The 20,215-nt window shown below is 34.2% G+C and overlaps 1 protein-coding gene across 2 annotated transcripts; it reads left to right on the top strand.

Moving 5' to 3' along the window:
• Positions 1 to 13,738: 13,738 nt before the first annotated feature.
• Positions 13,739 to 19,769, top strand: LOC104229424 (U-box domain-containing protein 35-like). Of its 2 annotated transcripts, XM_009782069.2 has the most exons (8): positions 13,739 to 14,089; positions 14,719 to 14,813; positions 15,238 to 15,359; positions 15,453 to 15,659; positions 16,597 to 16,849; positions 16,952 to 17,047; positions 17,854 to 18,282; positions 18,879 to 19,769. In XM_009782069.2, the coding sequence occupies exons 1-8, from the start codon at positions 13,927 to 13,929 to the stop codon at positions 19,587 to 19,589; spliced, it is 2,076 nt and encodes a 691-aa protein (XP_009780371.1). In that variant the 5' UTR covers positions 13,739 to 13,926; the 3' UTR covers positions 19,590 to 19,769. The 2 variants fall into 2 exon arrangements, with proteins under 2 accessions (XP_009780371.1, XP_070023654.1); XM_070167553.1 differs by lacking the exon at positions 14,719 to 14,813 and having other exon boundaries at positions 15,242 to 15,359.
• The last annotated feature ends 446 nt before the right edge of the window (positions 19,770 to 20,215 follow it).

Below are 20,215 nucleotides of genomic sequence, written 5' to 3' on the forward strand. Positions count from 1 at the left end.
AAATCGATCGTCTTCTATCCTTATCATCGACTTGTAGTGATTGTGGACATCTGCCCATGTGGTTTCCTGAAACTCGAGCAGGATCTTTTTCAATTTTAGGGAGGCATCAGAACTCATCGGATTGAGACCCTTTGTGAATGCCTCTGTTGCCCACTTATCCAGAACTACTGACAGCAACATCCTTTCCTTCTGGAGCCGGCTTACGAATTCCCGTAACAGCTCGGATTCTCCATGCAAAATTCTGAATATATCTTCCTTTCTGGCCTAGACCTTTCTCACTCTAGCATGGGCTTTGATGAACAAATATGCAAGTATTTTAAAATAATCGATTGAATGCTCAGGTAAGAGGGAATACCATGTCAGGGCCCCCTTCATGAGGGTATTGTCACAGCTCCTCTTTCCGCTCCCGCGAGGGTACAAGGGAGTTTTTCCAATTAAAGGACAATCGAAACGAGATTTGTTTATTTATTTCAGAGTCGCCACTTGGGAGATTTAGGGTGTCCCAAGTCACCAATTTAATCCCGAATCGAGGAAAATATTCGACTTTCCAAATGAAGTCTGCAAACCAGAAATTCTAAGTAAGGAATTCTGTTGACCCGAGGGAAGGTGTTAGGCACCCCCGAATCCCGTGGTTCTAGCACGGTCGCTTAAACTGTTGTAATGGATAAAATATCTGATTTTAATACATGTTCAAAAACTATAGTGTAATTTTAACTTTTAACTGCTTTTATTGTTATTATTATTTTTATAGAGAATTGCAACATCGTGAAAATATATCTCGAACCACGTCACATCAATGTACCCATGGTTATCGACATATTTCGACTCTGTTGAGATTTGGATTTGGGTTACATAAATGCACACCCATATTTAAGAAAATAATTTGTTAAAGACGCGCCTAGAGCGACTAGCGTATTGTTGTTTTGGGAAAGGCCGTAAAATTTCACTAGACGGCCAAACCCGATGTTCTAAATAATTAATACATACATTTGTGAGGGCCCCGCAATTAGTGCATTTTATTGGGCGAGGCTCATCTCATTTTATTTAAAAAAAAACAGTCCTAAAATGCCTACATTTTTCTATTGAAATTTGTCTCTACAAAATAAAAGAGAAAATATCTTAATTTACTTACATGTTATTACCTAGTTACATTATACTAGGTATGTTCTCAGTTTGTCAAATTAAAAAAAAATATGGCAATCTAATTTTAATCCTAGACCATTTACATGCTGAAATTAACCAATATTATTTAACTTAAACAATATTTCTGCCAAGTTCCTACTAGATGGCCTATTCGTTTGATTTTTGATTCGACGGAGTTACTATACCATTTATTTATTTTTAGGCAATATATGTAGACAGTTCATCTATTAAGCTATCGTCGGATGTTCCACTATATGTATTAAATAGCTATATGATTCTGATTTTTACAAGCTAAATAATTTGTACATACAAATAAAATTCAGAATATAATTAAATATAATTCAGAATTTCAACTCTTCATTTTTTCGTATTCATGCTTCATATTCGGATTACAATAACCAGCGTGTCAGTTGTGTACCTGATATCGGAAGCAAAAGAAAATGAAGATGAGAATCAGCAGCAGTAATAACAGTACAACACAGCAACAACAGCCCAGCAACAGTAACAACCCAGTAACAGACCGGTGGAGTAGTAATCCCAAAACAAATGCTTCCAACTTTTATGAAACAACAACGATTAATGCCGATTTCAGACAATGAAAGAAAGCAGAAGATTTTTTTTTAGTTTTTTTTATATTTGAAAGTTTGAATATTTTTCGAAATTTTTCTCTCTCTTAAATATTCAGCTCTTTTTTTCTCTCTCTTATTTTCTTTCTGTTCTTCTCTATATTCAGATTAGTTCCTCTATCTGTATTCTCTTCTGTCTGTGTGTTCAAGACTTCCTATATATAATCACAACCCTTTAATCAATTAAAATCAATCACTTTCTACTACCCAACCCATTATCTTCCCACTCACCCCCATTACATTAAATAAATATATCACCCCACCCCATTATATTTTGTCCCCCATGCCTAACATAAACAAATACAAGATTCTCCCACACTAAAATTTGTCTTGTCCCCCCTTTATATTAAACAACCATATCACAACCCACCCCATTACATTTTGTCCCCCATGCTTCACATAAAAAATTACAAAAATGTACAATTCCTAAACTACCCCTCCGATCTTACTGAAATTACTAAACTACCCCTCCGACCTTACTGAAATTACTAAACTACCCCTGAACGTACTGCAAATTACCAAATTACCCCCATCAGCTATAACAAATCAATTAATCAAACTCAACCAAAATATAGCCAATATGACCAATTTCTACATAAATTCAAACAACAAATCACATGAACATGATTTCTTCAACATTTCAACAACAAATCACATGAACACAAATTGAACAACAAAGAACAACTAAAATTTGATTGAACAATATTTTTAGCAACAAACAAACCTATTTTCAGATTCAACAACAATAACAACAAACAAGTATATTTAGATTTCTAAATTCAATAATATTGAACTTAAAATTAACTCTAACAACATTACAACCAACAATTCCTATATTAAACTTAAACAAGATTATGAGACAAATTCAAGAAATAATCATAAATGATAAACAAGAAATCAAACTATACAAATTTCGGATTCAAGATCAACCAAACAAAGTATGAACATGAATGAATCTATTTTTTAAAACAACAAACATGACGGATTAAACGGCTCAAACAACATTAATAATTTCTGGAAAATATATAACAACATGAAACAAATTGAAGAAATAATCAATTAAATTTCAATTTGAATCTAACAAACATCAAACTAACAAATATTTACCTAAACAACAAAACAAACATGAAATAAACATGAAAAACAAATTAATTAATTTCCATTTGAAATCTGAAAATTAATTCAACAAAACATATGAACAAACTAGAAAATTATTTCAACGACGAACAAACCAAACAAGAATTGAATCATTTATCGATTTTGGATCCGAAAAATACCAAACAAAAATATGGACGATAAATGAGATTCAAAACCAACTAACTGGAAGTGAAACGGCGAACAACGATTGTAAACAAATCTGTCCGGGCCTCGACTCAACGAAAGACCTTCGAACTTTGACGATTCGAAGAAGATGAAGCAACGGCAAAACAGAAGCAACTGCTGCGACGAGCAGCAGCAGCAGTCCATCGAGAAGCAGCATGAAGCAGATGCCCCGGCAGCAGCACGACGGAGGAAGAAGAAGCAGCATGAAGCAGTAGCAGCTGGGAGCTGAACGCGGCACAGCGGCAACAGCAGCGACATGGACGACGAGGTCGACGACGGACGTCGGGGGACTATTTTCGTTTAGCAAGATGGTGGTCGTTTAGAGACAAAGCAACAACAAAAGCAGAAGGGTCAGCCATGGCTGGTCGTTCATGGTGGCTCGGGGTGGTTCAAGGTGGTGAGGTGTTGCCTTCGACGAAGAAGATGAAGACATGGCGACCAACGACCATGCAAGCTCATGCTCGAGCTCGACGAGGAAGCGACGATGGTGTTGGAGCTTATTCTGGGCGTGAGGAGGTGGAAAGGCTGCCATGGGAGCTAGGGTGGGGAGCTTGAGGAAGAAGAAAGAAAAGAGGGGGGTGGCGGATAGATTTCTTAGGGTTTTCTTCTTCTATTTTTTTGTTTTGTTTTTTGTAAAATGTAAGATAATAGGATGTTGGGTTATGGACTGGGTCGACCCAGTTCGGAATGGACTGGGTCGTTTGGGAAGATTGGTCCATTTTTTGGGCTTGTGGCTTGAAATCGAAGAAGAGGCCCAATTCCGACTTTCTTTATATTTTCGCTCTCTTTTCTTCTTTTATTTTTCTAAAAGTAAATTATAAAAATACTTAAACTATTATTAAGAACTAAATTAAGTTATAAAAGCACAAATTAACTCCCAATAACAATTAACGCATAATTAAGTAATAATTAAGCATAAAATTGTATATTTGGACATTAAATGCTAAAAATGCACACGATGCCTATTTTTGTAATTTTTATTTTTTTATAAAACAAACTTAGTTACTAACAATTGTATAATTAAATCCTAAATGCGAAATGCGACATATTTTTGTATTTTTAATAATTTAACAAATAAACATGCACAGACAAACATACAAATAGTTACACAAAATATCACAAAATATCACAAAAATTGCACACCAAGAAAAATTATTTTATTTTTGAATTTTTTGGGAGTAATTCTCATATAGGGCAAAAATCACGTGCTTACAGCTGCCCCTCTTTGCCCGAAGACACGAATGGTTTTCGTGCAAAGATAAAGCGATTTCACTAGTGTGGTATAGGTCGTGATGTGCTCCTGTGGATCTGAAGTGTATATCTGGCATCTTGAATCTCTTCGGTATTAACTTTGGTGCCGCACTTGGTTTAAATAGCAATTGCGTGTACTTTTTTAGATCTGGACCCTTTAACACCTGCGGCATACCCGGACTCTGCTCCATCCGGGCATGAAACTCTTTCGCCTTCTGATCTATCCGTTCATTCATCTCTCTCATGAACTTCATGATCACGATTTTGAAAGGATCATTCTAGTTGTTATACCCCAATCCATTGTCGGTCCCTCCGGCTTTGTTGAAACTAACCTCGTTCCTTAGGGTGTTGTTATCGGTTCTCTTTGTTGTTTGATTTATGGGAACAATAGGAGGAATCGATCCCCTTCCATTTGCATTATTGGAAGAACCCAACAATTCTTGTTTTAACTTCGTCATCACCCAATCTTGCCTCGAGAGGTGGTCCATGATTACTCTCTAATGTTCTCTTTGGAGTTTGACCATTTCTATGACATGTTCATCCTCTACATCATCAGGAGTTGGGCCTCGCACATGCCAAAGTTACTGACCTTCACGAACTACGGTTGTTTCATCCCCTTTGTTGTGGGTATCGCTGATTGAATCATCATGTTGGGACAATTCTTCCCACTCATCGTGTGATCTAACATTGTAAAAGTTGTTGACATCATTAGCTGCCATATCTGACTTTTACAAAGGAAAGAGTCAAAACTTTGTTAGTAACAAACAAATGGACCAAAGCGATATGTAGTTGTCTATGCCCCACAGTGGGTGCCAAACTATTTATCCGTAAAACAGTACAGTTAGATTTATATGGTTTAAAGATAAGAGAATCAATTTGATCCAAAGCGATAAATAAATAAGAACAAAAATAAGATTAACGACTAAAAATAGAAGAGATAACAAGCCTGACTCCAAACTTAGCCTTTCCAAGAACAAACGTAAAAACAATTGTAAAACTGTTCAATTTGTGCATAACATGATAGTTGGCTATAGCTTTTGGGTACAGAATGTTCCTGTCCCTACAATGGTTGTTAATCCTCCTATTCATAGCTCTATTGGGAAAGATAAGATCCCAAAATTAAGCTCCACTTGAATAAGAATAAACATATCATTGATGAGTGCATAACGACTGACTTTGAATGTAGATATTCTTTGCAATGGCTGCTCATTAAATGCTATCAGATATCAATCCTTTGAATCTCTATTTATCGGCTATGCTTCCTTCAGGATTCATCCGGTATCGGCTACACACTTTGCACCCGGTGCCAGTTGTTTGATGACTCACCTTTTGCTTGTCTTCGAGTTCACGTGTCACCTCACTATTCGATCAACTGTCATCATCCAATTTTACCCCATATACCTCGTACAATGACTATAAAGTTACACTAATGAAGATGGGATACTGATAGAATAGAATTCTTATACACGGCCACGATTCTTCGGTCTTATTCACTTCTAATTGGATTGCATGATAATTTAGTATATGCATATAATAAATTACATTCAATATTGGTTATGAGTTTCTGAGGTAGTGCATGTATTTTTCTTTCATCGAAAAAAATGACTGAAATGGGTTAATTTATCTCATAAGTTTTATACGTAAGTTACACCGACTTTTATAGCATTGTAGAAAGTACAATCCTTCAATAACTTGGTTATTCTCTGACTCTAGAGACCGGTTAACTCGATAAATAAAAATCACCAAAATGTGCATCTTTAAGAGCATTTAAGAATTTAGAAAATCGTTCTTCACATAGATATTTTGACAAATACATGGGTCTATGCTAAAATACTTTACATGTGACTAAAATTTCCATCAATCTATGCAAATGCTAGCAGTTAATTGCATCTTGATGGTCTTTCATTTTATTAAGGGAGTATGATATTTATATTTAGTTGGATATCAACATTAGATGTATCTTGGTTGAATTTCAACGGTATTGATTTATATTACATGTGTTCATTTTATTAGCAAATGGTGATTACATAATAATAATAATAATAATAATAATAATAATAATAATAATAATAATAATAATAATAATAATAAATATATATGATAATTAAAGTGATAATTAATATTTTAGAAGATGCATTATAACTAAGTATTTTTGTTTATGGATGCTAGATTAAGTGATAGTACACTCAAGGTATTATTATTTATGACTGATTATTACGATCATTAAAAATGCAATATTTTCAAAATGATCGCTAAGTTTATTATTGATGAAGACATGTTAAAGAACTATTCTCTATGTCACTTGTCTCGAAATTGCTCGTGAAATAGCAATTTTTAGAAAGATATTTTAAGGCATCAGGTTTAAGTTCTGGTGCATAATTGTAAGAATTTTGGTTCTATTCCCAATGCATTATAGCTTAACACACGTTTGCAAGTATAAGATAATGGATTTGAGTCTTAATATACCATATTATAATATATGATGACTAAAGCAATATAATGTTCTTCTTATGGAAAACCATGAAGCATGTCCCACTGGATCTGCTCTATTCCGTGAAGTGAATATGGTAGCAATAGATCAAAAGTTTGAAAGAATATATGTGGCTGTATGAATGTATGTGGGAGTGGCAAACGACGACATAATAATCGTCATTATGATTGTAATTATAAATAGGATAACAATAAAGGTTCTCAAAATAATCCTTCAGAAGGTGAATGTAATGTTTGTCATTGATGTGATATAAAAAGACAGTGGATATATAAATGTCGTATGCCAGAACATTTTTCCATGCTTTATCAACTTTCCATCAAAAGAAAAGAAAACAAAATAGGGCATACTTAACCTTTCAAAATAATGTTGAAGCGGGCCGTATAAATAATTATGATAAATGCGAGGAAAAATAATAAGCTTATAATGAGAAGTCGTGATGCATGTCGAGATGATTATGATACATTTCAAAAGTGAATGTGGCCATATGAGCTAAATTTATGAACATGAATATGCTCATGATTGTTAAATCTGAGCACTCACCTCTACAAGATGTTGGAGAGGGATAAAGAGATTGGATGAACATGTCATTTGTTGCGTACCTATGGTTATCAGAAATTTTTTGCCAAGGCTTATGAATAAAATTATTAAGGAAAAAAGTAAAGCAAAAAATATTTCTTGCTTATAATAATTTTGCCATGATAATAATGATAATGACTTTCTTTCTAAAGAAGATATTCACCTTATGGATGGTAACAACTATGAACGTAAAAGATTATCTACCATTCATGCGGCTTACTACACACGTACTAGTATGATTGAATCGCATGATATAGTAAATAAAAAGTTTACTGGTCCAAATTTTTATTATTTGGCATAAATGGTTAGGCCATACCTATTCTAATATGATATGTAATATAATTGAGAATTCATAGGCATGCAATGAAGAACTAAAAGATTCTTCAATTTAAGAAATTCACTTGTGCTGCTTGTTTTTCAGAGTAAAAGATTAGCTAAAGTTGGGATCAAGATCCCCGCAACTCTGAAACATATAAAAGGCTGATATTGTGGATCCAATCACCTGCCATATGGACCATTTAGATATTATATGATTTTAATAGATACATATATGAGATGATCACATGTGCTTTTAATTACTATGATAATGTTATTTATAATTGTGAGGTTATATGCTCAAATAATTTAGTTAAGAACACAATTTTCAGATTATGCAATTAAGACAACTCATCTTGATAATGTTGGTGAATTTACATCCCATTCATTTAATAATTATTATATATCAACTGGAATAACAATTGAACATCCGATGCATACGTTCATATTCAAAATGGTCTAGTGGAATCATTCATTAAATACCTCCAATTAATTGCTAGATCAATGCTTATAAGAATAAACTTCCCATCTTGGTGTGGAGTAAAGCTATTTTGCATACAGCAGCTCTTGTGTAGATCATGCCACAAGTTATCATAAAGTCTCCCCATTTCAATTGGTTTATGGTCCGGATCCAAATATTTGAATCTATGGGATATGTTCCAATTGCTCCACCACAACGCACAAAGATAAGTTCCCAAAGAATATTGACGATATATATTGATATACGCAACACTAGGGAAAGAAAATAAGTAACTGAAAAAAGAGAGAGATTGGAATATGTCGTCTCTAAGATATCAAGTAAAGTTTTCATCAGGGGGATGCATTGTACTTTTTTCTTCTTAACCATTATTTTATCCCGATTGAGTTTTCCTAGTAAGGTTTTTAATGAGGCATCATTTAACGTGTATTACAAGATGTGTTTACTCTTTTTCCTTTACTATGCTTTTCCCACTGAATTTTTCCTAATAAGGTTTTAACGAAGCACATTATCTTTTAAGTGACATCCAAGGGGTAGTGTTATAATTTCCGTGAATGTGGATGTCCCTTCCGTAACTTCTTTGATAATTCATGTACCAAATGAATGAACCCATTAATAATTGTAATTTGAGGAGACCCTCATAGATTATGTACCTGAAATCAAAAGAAAAGTACTCTCCCCCTCTCTACATCTCTTTTCTACTCTTATTTAACTAGAATAAGAACTCGTGCGATGCGCAAATAGTTTGACACAATATTAATCTAATAAAATTATGATCTAATATATCATATTAATTTAATAATTATTAGTTGTATTTTATTATTTAATATAGTATGCAGAAATATAATACAATCTATATAAAATTAAAGGACACACATCATATAGTAATCAAATAAATTATTTGTTCCTTTTTTATTTTTATTATTGAATTAGCAAGTACTTAGTACTATTGATAATTCTGAATGTTATTTATTTATCTTTTATTTTTAATTAATTCAAAATATAAATATCATAAAATTATCTCTATCCCCCTCTCTTCGTACATTCCTTTCTATTGTAATATTTATTTGATTAGTTTTCAAATTTTGTAGTTTATTAAAAATTTAAATAATGTAATATCTTTTTACTAAATTAAAATTTTAATTCGTCAAAAATATAAAGAGTATTTCTTTACTAAATTATAATTTTTAATTCGTCAAAAGTTATATTTATAATATCCTAATAGTATCTTTAAATTTTTGTATTTTTCATTTAAATTGACAGTTTCTTTATTTTTTGATTTTTGTTTTTTATTTCAAAATAATTTTGAAAAATCCAACTTGAAACTACTCCCCAATTTGAATGGATATTTTTTATTATATATTTGCATTTTTTTTATTATAGCTAATTTTATTTTTTCTTATTTTTTTGTGATGACCTTTTACTTGTGTTGCAAGTAAATTCAGTGTTCCAAGGCCTAAAAAAACCACCTTTTTACCTCACCTTAATTTACGTGCGTGGTCCGGACCTATATCCGGAAAGCCTTCTATGTGAAAATATGAGAAATAGAAATTTCTAGAGTTAAAATTTAATTATGGTTGACTTTGGTCAACATTTTGAGCAAATGGACCCGGATCCATGTTCCGACGATCTTGGGAGGTCCGAAGTAAAATATGGGACTTGGGCGTATGTCCGAAAATGAATTCCGAGGTCCCAAGCCTTAGAAATCAATTTTTGAAAGAAATTGTTTTACTGAATTATCTAAGAAATGAAGAAAAGAATTAATGTTTGAAACCATTATTATCGGGCCCGTATTTTGGTTCCGGAGCCCGGTACAAACTTGTTATAGTATTTGAAAGATAACTGTGAAATTTGGTAAAAAAAAATGGAGTTTATTTGACGTGAGTTGGACTTCCCGTTGAAGAGTTATGAACTTTGAGAGTTCTTGATGAAAATGTTGAGTTTTGAGGTTTGATTCATAATTTTACATGTTATTTTGATGATGTTATCGCACGAGTAGGTCCATATGATGTCTTTGAGTTAGTATGCACACTTAGTTTGGAGTTCCGAGGGCTCGGGTGAGTTTCGGGTAGGTATCGGGATGTCTTAGGCTTAAAACATGGATGTTGCAGGTTCAGAGAAGTGCAAATCTCTAAACCCGCCAGTGCTGACCGCATTGGTTTTAGTGTTGTCCACGGTGAAGGCTTAATCCTTTTTTGCTATGTGTTATTTGTTGAGTACGATGTATAGGCATGGTGACGAGTATCTATACGTTGGTGTCAAGCATGCCCGTGAGTCTTATACTATAATTAATGTGACTCCGTTTGTATTGTTCATGCCTTTTGTGATAATTTCTATTGTTGAGCAAGGCTTGTGGAAGTAATATTGGTATTTGAATATTGAAGAGCGTTGGCTCATTGTAAAATGAATTGAGGAAGTATAATTGGCAATTGAACCTTATAGAGCATTGGCTCAAATTGTAAAGTGAGTTGTGAAGTAAATGTGAAAAGGAAAAGAGAAGAGGATTTTGATATTGTTCCCTCGCCGGGTTTCGATTGTTGTACTGTTGTTCCCTTGTCGGGGTTTTATTGCGATTTCATTTATTTCCTTGCCCTTATTTCTTGTGATTATTATTTTGGTAAGAGAGTGTTAAAGCACGAAGGGGGATGCCGTGCACTTGTCCTTGATTTTCCTAAATCTTGCTGATAATTGAGTTATGTTGTCCTTTACGTTTATTTAATGATTTTCTGTTGTTACTTGTTTTTATTATGATATTATTGATTCCCTTGCCAGGATATTGTTGTTCACTTATTGTTCCCTTTCCAGAATTCTTTGTGATTATTGTTGATTTGTAACTGGGATCGGGTGGCACGCCTGCCACAAGATATAGCAAATGGGAGCGGGTGACACGCCTGCCACAAGATATAGCAAATGGGAGCGGGTGACATGCCTTCCACAAGATATATAAAATGGGAGCGGGTGGCACGCATGCAACAAGATATGTGAAATGTGAGTGGGTGGCACGCCTGCCACAAGATATGTGAAATGGGAGCGGGTGGCACGCTTGCCACAAGATAAATGAAATGGGAGCGGGTGACACACTTGCAACGAGATAAATGAAATGGGATTGGGTTGCACGCCTGAAACAAGATGTGAAATGAAAGTGAATTCTGCCTTTGTTTTTCTTATCCTTGTTAGTAGTTGGATTTCGGTTCCTTTATAATCCTATTGATATTCTGTTGTTACCTGTTATTCCCCGAAGCATGTTTTCCCCCTCCCATCTTTAATTATTTATTTCTGCTTTACTTTTCGCTGTACATTATATAACTGCACAGGTTTATTTGGTAGTCTGGTCCTAGCCTCGTCACTATTTCGCTGGGGTTAGGCCAGACACTTACCAGCACATGGGATCGGTTGTGCTGATACTACACTCTGCACTCTTTTGTGCAGATTCCAATGTTGTAGACTTCGGACCGCAGTGAGATTGCTGCTTCGCGTTCATCTGGCGACCCAAGATAGTCCTGCAGGCGTCCACAGGCCTTGGCGTCTCCTTCCATATATTATTCCTGTTTCTTTTGTATTTCCAGAGTTAGTGTTCTATTATTTCTTTCAGACCTTTAATTGTAGTACTCTTAGACAGTTTGTGAAGTTGCGACACCAGTCTTGGGTAGATTTGTTATGGAATGGTATTAACAGTGTTATTAAATCTTCTACTTATTAAATTTTGTTGATTATTAACTCTTAGTTCTTAATTGTTAATGGATTTGGAATGGAAACAAGGTAACTAATTCAGTTGGTTGGCTTGCCTAGCTTTCACTAGTAGGCGCCATCACGACTCCCGAGGGTGGTTAAACCGGGTCGTGACATTTTTTCAATTTAAAATATTTGTAAAACTCCAACTTGAAACTACTCCCCAATTTGAATGAATAGTTTTTTTCCTTTTTGTTTTAATTATAGCTAATTATAAGAATCTTTATTTATTAACTCAAATAGAGTAACCAATTATGTCAAAATTTAAAATTTAAAGGTTTTTTTAGTTAGAAAGGGAGTGACAAAAACTACTCCTCAACTTCAATATGTATTTTTTTTTAAATATTTTCGATTTTTTACTTTAGCCAATTTATTTTTTTCTTATTTTTTATTTTTTAATTTTAAAACTCCAACTTGAAACTACTCTCAGTTTGAATGCCACTTGAAAAATATTTTGTCTTAACAATGCCACTTGACTTTTTATATTTTTCATTTGAATAGAAAGTTTTATTTTATTATTTTATTTTAAAATAATTTTAAAACTCCAAATTGAAACTACTCACCAATTTGAATGTGAATTCTTTTATTTATATATTTCCATTGTTTATTATAGCTAATTTTATTTTTTTCATTTGTTTTTTATTTTTAAAACTCCAAACTGAAACTACTCCCCAATTTGAATGGGTAATTTTTTTTCTTTTTTTTTTATTATAGCTAATTGTAAGATATCTATATTTATTAATTCAAATATAGTAATCAATTAATTCAAAATTAATATTTAAATTTTTTTTAGTTAGAAAGGTAGTTTATTTTGTTTTAAAACTCCAACTTGAAACTACTCTCAAATTTGAGTTGGCAATTTTTTACTTTTTCAAATTTCGTTTTTTATTTAAAATAATTTTAAAACACCAATTGTTTTTGAGCTTTGTCCTAAAAATCTATACTTAGCGTCTTATGGTAATACCACTTAACATCATATTATTTACTTCTGTGTGTGTATGTGGATATATATATATATATATATATATATATATATATATATATATATATATATATATATATATATATATATATATATATATATAAAAGAAAGAAACTACTCCTCAATTTAAATTGGTAATTTTTTTATTTCTTTATTTCTGTTTTTTTATTTTAAAATAGTTTTATAACTCCAAATTGAAACGATACCCCAATTTGAATTGACAATTTTTTATTCTTTATTTTCGTTTTTTATTTTAAAATAATTTAAAACTCCAACTTGAAACTATTCCCCAACTTGAATAGGTTATTTTTTTAATTAATATTTTCGTTTTTTATTGTAGGCAATTTAATTTTTTCTTATTTTTTATTTTTAATTTTAAAATAATTTTATAACTCCAACTTGAAACTACTCCCCAATTTGAATGGATAGTTATGTTTTTTAATATTTTCGTTTTCTTAATAGCTAATTATAAGATATTTATATTATTAATTGAAATAGAGTAACCAATTAATTCAAAATTTTAAAAGGTTTTAGTTAAAAAAGTAGTTTATTTTGTCTTAATAATGCCACCTGGCTTTTTATGGTTATGCCACTTTTATTATATATAGATAGATATTGTTCTATTTTCCGTTTATTTTATAAGAGAACAAAAAATAACTTGGACCAAAATGTAGTCTTCCTTTGGTCAAACACACTGAAAAAATGTACGGAGGGAGACGCAAAGGCAGATTAGCCACCATTTTTGGCGGCAAGACAATCTTTTGTTTAACACCAATGACATTTGATGCTTTGGTTTCGAACTGTTAAGATTCCACGTAGAAAAGAATAGAGACATGTTTTCTCTTGTTTCTCTTATTCCGTTTCTCCATTAAGATTTAGAAAGGAAAAGAGAATAACTCTTTTTGGTAGTCACAAGGGGTTCTATTGAATCCCTTCCTCGGAATATTATTCCGCACAAAAAGGGTAACAATTTTTTGTTGTTGGTGTTGTTGTTGTTGTGAATGAACAGAAAATGCCTTTGTCATTTTCGTCGGATGATGGTAGCCACCCCACCATTGTGGCCATTGATAAAGACAAGCACAGCGCCTCTGCTGTCAAATGGGCTGTTGATCATCTCGTGATGAGCAATCCGACGCTTGTGTTAGTCCATGTTCGGATAAAGAACTCAACAAATCGTAGGTACCCTCCCTCTTTCATCATATTTTCCTCTCCTTTAATTTTATCGCTCTCTTTTCATTTGATTGTTCAATTGAATCAAGAACTTGCATTATTTCAATATAGTCTCATCATGGTATCCTATACTGCTGGTTTTCTTAATTTCCCAAGTTGGTAATGTAGAAGAACTCTCTTTTGAGAAAAAAAGAAGTGGATTAAAAGTTTATATCTATTTCAGCATTCAAGCTAGTCATTGAATGCAGAGATGGCAATGGGGCGGGGCGGGCAAATCATAAACACGATAGGACAAGACAGTGGACCTCTTATCTGGGGAGCGGGTTTGGACGGGTAAAAACTAAGTATTTTCTGAAAATCAAAAGCAGGGGTAGGTTAAATGAAAATTAACAATTTTTACTGTTGAATGCACCCATTTCTTGAACCTGTTTCTCATAAAGTTGGGTATAAAAGAAAACTTAAGAAGGCGGGGCGAGTTGAAAATAGAGAGAAATGCTAAGAGGGGTAGGGTGGGTGAAAACTTTTGCAGTGTAAGGCTTCACCCGTGTTGCTCCGTTTGCTTCCCTAATTGAATGTTAATGACATATGCCTTCTATATGTATTCTTTATGATGGTATTTCTGCTTACTTTGTAGAGAATGGTGTTGTTCAAGGTTCAAATCGCGGATTGAGTGATCAAGATACTCCTAAGGTCTTTACACCTTTTAGGGCTTACTCTGCACGTAAAGGGGTACGTTAATCAATTTAGTAGACTAGAATACATAAAACAAGTTCATGTGGTGCTTTTGAGAAAATGCATATTAAATTAAGAACTTGTATCTTTCTGTTCGTGTTATGCCTTCTTCCTCGATGACAATTTTGCTATATGAATGCCCTATAGAAGAGCTTGAAATAATTTATACACGTCAATACTAGCAAAAACAATAAGATTCATACGTGAGAAACTTAGGTCAACAAAGCTTAAAGACTGCTCATCCTATAAGAGACCTGTAAGGTAACAAACCATCGTATCTTAGCGTAAATGCATTTTGCACCATTCGAGCAATATATTACGTACCTACGCAGCATCTTACATAACAAAGTGAGAAAAATAGGTTTATATCACTCTTGAATTGTTGATTAAATCTAACTTCAAGTTCAAATGATCGGTAAAGATAGCAGTGAAGGAGGTTGTCATTGAGGATATTGAAGTGTCTAAGGGACTTCTAGACTATATTAACAGCCACCGCGTCACCAACATTGTTCTTGGTGCATCATCAAGGAGTGCTCTATCCAGGTTCGTATGATCAATTACTTTTTCCCTTGCATGTACTCCCTTTGATTTGTGGATAAATACCTTACGGATGATGTTTCTCTTTCTATTTTGCAGGAAATTTTGGAGTCATGATGTGCCAACTATCATAAACAAGTCTGCACCAGATTTCTGTACTGTATACGTGATTTCGAAAGGAAAGCAACAGTCAGTCAGACCAGCAGCAAAACCTTTTGCTAGTTCTTTGTCATCAACGCTACCATCTTCCCAACCGTGGTCAGCAGCTAGGCTAAGTAATTACTCTGAATCATCAGATGTATCCAGGTACCAAATAACTGAGAATGTGTTCTGGTCAACCTTCTTTTTAGTATTGTTGAGCTTGGGAAAAACTCGCGCACTGACTGCTTATTGTCCTTAACTCTGAAAATTTTACTGAGAAAAATATTCGGCAAACATTTCAATGAAATATGAGCTGTCTGAGGACAGGTTATGGCAAGGCAGCTGGGCCTATTTCTTATGAATTTGGGTGAGGGAATCTGAAAGGATAAACCGGGTGAGCAGATTTTCAGCAAATGGAAAAGTGAAAGGTGCTTCTCAGCTAGCGTCAGGGTCGGGATCGGGGTCACTGTAGTGGCTAGGGCGAGTCTTCCTACACTACCAATAGCCTTAAAATTCACAGATACTTTTGAGCCCAAGTGCATTTAAATTAGCGAGCACATGAAAACAGAAATGAAGCTATATCTACTGTTTGTATGCTTGTCTTCAAGAATGATTTAACCAAAGATTGTCACTTTAACTTCTCATGATGCTACTAGGTATCCGAATTAAACCCCAAGAATCACCAGTAAACTTGTCATAACTTATGCAAAATGAATCTTAAGCAATTCTAATTCATTGTATTCATTTCCAGTAATTTTGGCAATTTCCAGTCACTGAGTACTCCAATTATTAGACATACCTTGGTGTAAAAAGAAAATATTAGTTATTAAAGATGTTAAAATCAATGCCATCGAAATGTCTTTTGTTACTTTTTTTTTCCAAATATTTTACTATGAAGACTTAGTTTGTCATTATACACAAACTTATCCGACGTGGCTAAGTGAAAGTAAGTTTAATCAGTGCCCCTAGTTTAAACTGCAAATCATTAGAAGTTTGACTGTTGAAAACTGCATAGACTAACAGCTTAAATTCTGATGCTCTATAAGAGATGGTGATAATTCTTGTTTGTGTTGAGCTTTAATAAACTAATGCTACGAAACAGGTCAGTATATACGAGGCCAGAGCAAAATATTGTAGGTTCTGAAATGATGAAGCCCAAAATTGGACCATCTAATGCATCAATGGACAATCTTGACGTTCATACTAAAGAGCCCAAGAATTCATATAGCCGCAGTTCTCCGTCTGATGATAGAGGTCTCTTTGCACCTCTTAGCCATGGATCAGTGGATATCACAACTCAAAATCTTGATTTCACTCAAGTTTCAGTAAAAGACAATTGTTGCTCCTCATCTTCAGTAAGTGAAATATGAATATAGACATTCTTAACTATTTTGATTGTTGTGAAAGAAAAAGCAGTTTCATTTAGTAATATATTCTTCATCAATTGCTATATGCAGTGGGAAGCTGAGATGAACAGATTAAAGCTAGAGCTAAGGCAAACCTTGGATATGTATAACACAGCTTGCAAAGAAGCTGTCTCGGCAAACCAAACGGTATAACTTTTTAAGTGTCTAGAACCGCAAGATTAAAAGTCATTTAAACTATTAGACAAACGGCATGTAAAAACCAGCCTTCTGCAAATTAAAGTTCCTTACATGTGTTTTCTAGGTATAAACTTAGAAATACCGGAGATGCACTTTGAAAGAGCTAATAGGGCTAAATGCTGGTCTATGTTGAGTGGACTCTCAAAAATGCTGCCTCATCCGTGTCAGATCCTCCGAAAATACACTAGTTTTGGAGGATTGGGGACGCACCAGATGACATTTTCAGAGCGTTGGAGCAACATAGATGCTAGTGATGCCTGAAATCTGTTTCTTCAATGTTAACTAACATTTGTGGAAGTGAATATTCAGTCCATTGTTACTTTGAATTTTTTTTTTTAAAACAAGGCAGATATCTAGATCAGGGGTTCCATGTTTCAACTGAACTTGTATAGTAAATTAAAAATAAAGTAATAAAGATTCTTCGGGCAACCAACGCCAGGACCACATGGCTGCATCCAAGCAACACCATAAGATCAAAACTTTTATATAGAAGAATGATAAGACACATATTATTAGTTCAATGTATGAATTAAAAAGTAATACGTGCATTTTCAATCGTTTGTAAGTTTCTGAACAAGTTGTTACTGTGTCTCTGATCCCACACAAGCCCTCTGAAACACGAACTGGAAAGTAAGAAGTTTTTCTTAATTAGCTTTCTCCCTCTTCTTATCCTTGGATAAGTTTCACATGTTTCATGCTAAGTCTCGTTTTTTCTACTTATCGGAGTTACATATGTAATGTCTTCTAATTTTCAGGCTAAAGAGCTTCATCAATGGAAAATGGAAGAAGCAAGTAGGTTCAAACAAGCCCGTATTTCTGAAGAGGCAGCTCTCGCTAGTGCTGAGATGGAAAAAGCGAAAGGCAGAGCTGCCATTGAAGCTGCTCAAAAAGCACAAAAGTTGGCTGAGATAGAAGCAAAAAGAAGAAAGTATGCGGAGTTGAAGGCCAAGCGAGAGACAGAAGAAAAGAATCTAGCATTAAATGATCTATCTCGGAGCGATCTCTGCTATAGGAAATACACAATAGAAGAGATTGAGGCCGCCACCAAAAACTTCTCAAATTCAGAGAAGATTGGTGAAGGTGGATATGGCCCTGTTTACAAAGCGAAACTTGATCACACACCCGTTGCCATTAAAGTTCTGAGATCCGATGCTGCACAAGGGATGAAGCAGTTCAAGCAAGAGGTATGTTATCTCTCCAATTTATTGGCAGAAATTGATCTTATGATGCATATTATGAATATAAGGTATAAAACATATTTTTTGTTTGGCTGAATAACTTTCTTCTTTATTGAATTCTGTGCATTAAGTCAACTATAGAGTTATTTTATACTGGATCACTGAAGGGAAGCATGACAAAATGCCAGTTTTAGACTGAAAAATTTATGTATCTTGAAGCATTCTAGTGCCTAACATGATTATTTTTATGTATATGCTTAATCTAAAACTTTTTGTTCTGTGTATATGCTTCAGTTACAATTTTTCGAAAAGCACTTTTAAGAATCCATTTTTAGTGTTAGATATGCACCACGAACCCTTTTCTTTTTAAAAACTAGACTACTGATTAACGTGGAAGTCGGCTATATATCATACATTACCATAACTTTAAGGCCTCTACTCTCTCATCTATGCTATCAATATACCATTTTGTAAATACTTAGTTGATTGACTTGCATAGGGAGTTTTCACAAGCCAAATGCTGTTGCACATTTTGCAAATTTAACTTTTGGATGGAAATTATTAGGATTCCCTTCTCAAAGGATAGGCTTTGTCATTTACAGGTTCAAGTCCTCGGTCTCATGAGGCACCCAAATATGGTTCTACTCTTAGGTGCATGTCCCGAGTATGGATGTTTAGTTTATGAGTTCATGAATAATGGCAGTCTGGAAGATCGTCTGTTCCGGAAAGGTAACACCCCTCCAATCCCATGGGAAATTCGGTTCAAAATTGCTGCTGAAATTGCTACGGGGCTCCTATTCCTTCACCAAGCAAAACCAGAACCTCTTGTCCATCGTGACCTTAAGCCAGCCAACATTCTTTTAGACAGTAACTATTCGTGCAAAATAAGTGATGTTGGGTTGGCAAGGTTAGTTCCACCATCTGTAGCAGATTGTGTTACACAATATCACATGACTTCAGCTGCAGGAACGTTTTGTTACATTGATCCTGAATATCAACAAACAGGAAAGTTAGGGACTAAATCAGATATATATTCACTTGGTGTGATGTTGCTCCAAATTATTACTGCAAGGCCCCCGATGGGTTTAACACATCACGTCGAGAGGGCCATCGAGAACGGAACATTTGCAGACATACTAGATCCAACAGTGCCAAACTGGCCAATGGAAGAGACTCTTAACTATGCAAAATTGTCACTCAAGTGTGCTGAGCTGCGGAAGAAAGATCGACCTGATCTTGGTTCGGTCATATTGCCTGAGCTTAATAAGCTTAAAGAACTCGGAATGAATAGCAAGCCAAGTACAGACTCTTAATGTTTTCTTATTCACTTTCATATGAATGATCCCATTTGGATAATATATAATGAGGAAAGAACCTGTAGCATTTTGGCATCAACTAGTCCAATTATATTTTTTCTAAAGCAGATTGTTGTCACAGAGATTTGCATATGAACTATTCGAATTGTATGTATAAATTTCTAAGCATTCATTTAATGGTCAAATCTCATTCTGCTGATGGATGTGCCCCCCGTTGCTGTTAAAAAGTTCTAAATAGGAAATAGGAATACAGAAATTTACTTTCACTGAATATATAGCAAATATCTTTAACGTTTGTTGAATAAGCATAAACTCTTAAGCTGCTTTTTCCTACATAGCCTACAAGGCTACAAGCACAGGAGGAGGCCGGACTTGAGGCCGTAGATCCAAAGAATGTTAAATTGTCCAGCTTAAGTCGAACTCATGACCTAAAACATTTCTTGAACCCCTTTGTCGCTGCACTGAAAACTTTTCTTAGGTTAATTCAACAATCGATATATATAGCTCCAGATTTGCTCCAATGATTATAAATCCAGTTATATTCAATACCCCCTTAAATTCTTGCCATCTGTCCATAGAAAACTGATGGCGTGGATTTACTTTGGGTACCAAAAAGATTTAAA

Source organism: Nicotiana sylvestris, chromosome 2 (assembly GCF_000393655.2).
Source record: "Nicotiana sylvestris chromosome 2, ASM39365v2, whole genome shotgun sequence".
NCBI classification, from domain to species: Eukaryota; Viridiplantae; Streptophyta; class Magnoliopsida; order Solanales; family Solanaceae; genus Nicotiana; species Nicotiana sylvestris.

Excerpts from the sequence above, each read along its gene's own strand:
- LOC104229424 (XM_009782069.2), top strand. The coding sequence starts at position 13,927 with ATGCCTTTGTCATTTTCGTCGGATGATGGTAGCCACCCCACCATTGTG. Across the intron at positions 16,850-16,951 it reads ATTGTTGCTCCTCATCTTCA|TGGGAAGCTGAGATGAACAG; the intron begins GTAAGTGAAATA and ends TGCTATATGCAG. Across the intron at positions 17,048-17,853 it reads CTGTCTCGGCAAACCAAACG|GCTAAAGAGCTTCATCAATG; the intron begins GTATAACTTTTT and ends TCTAATTTTCAG.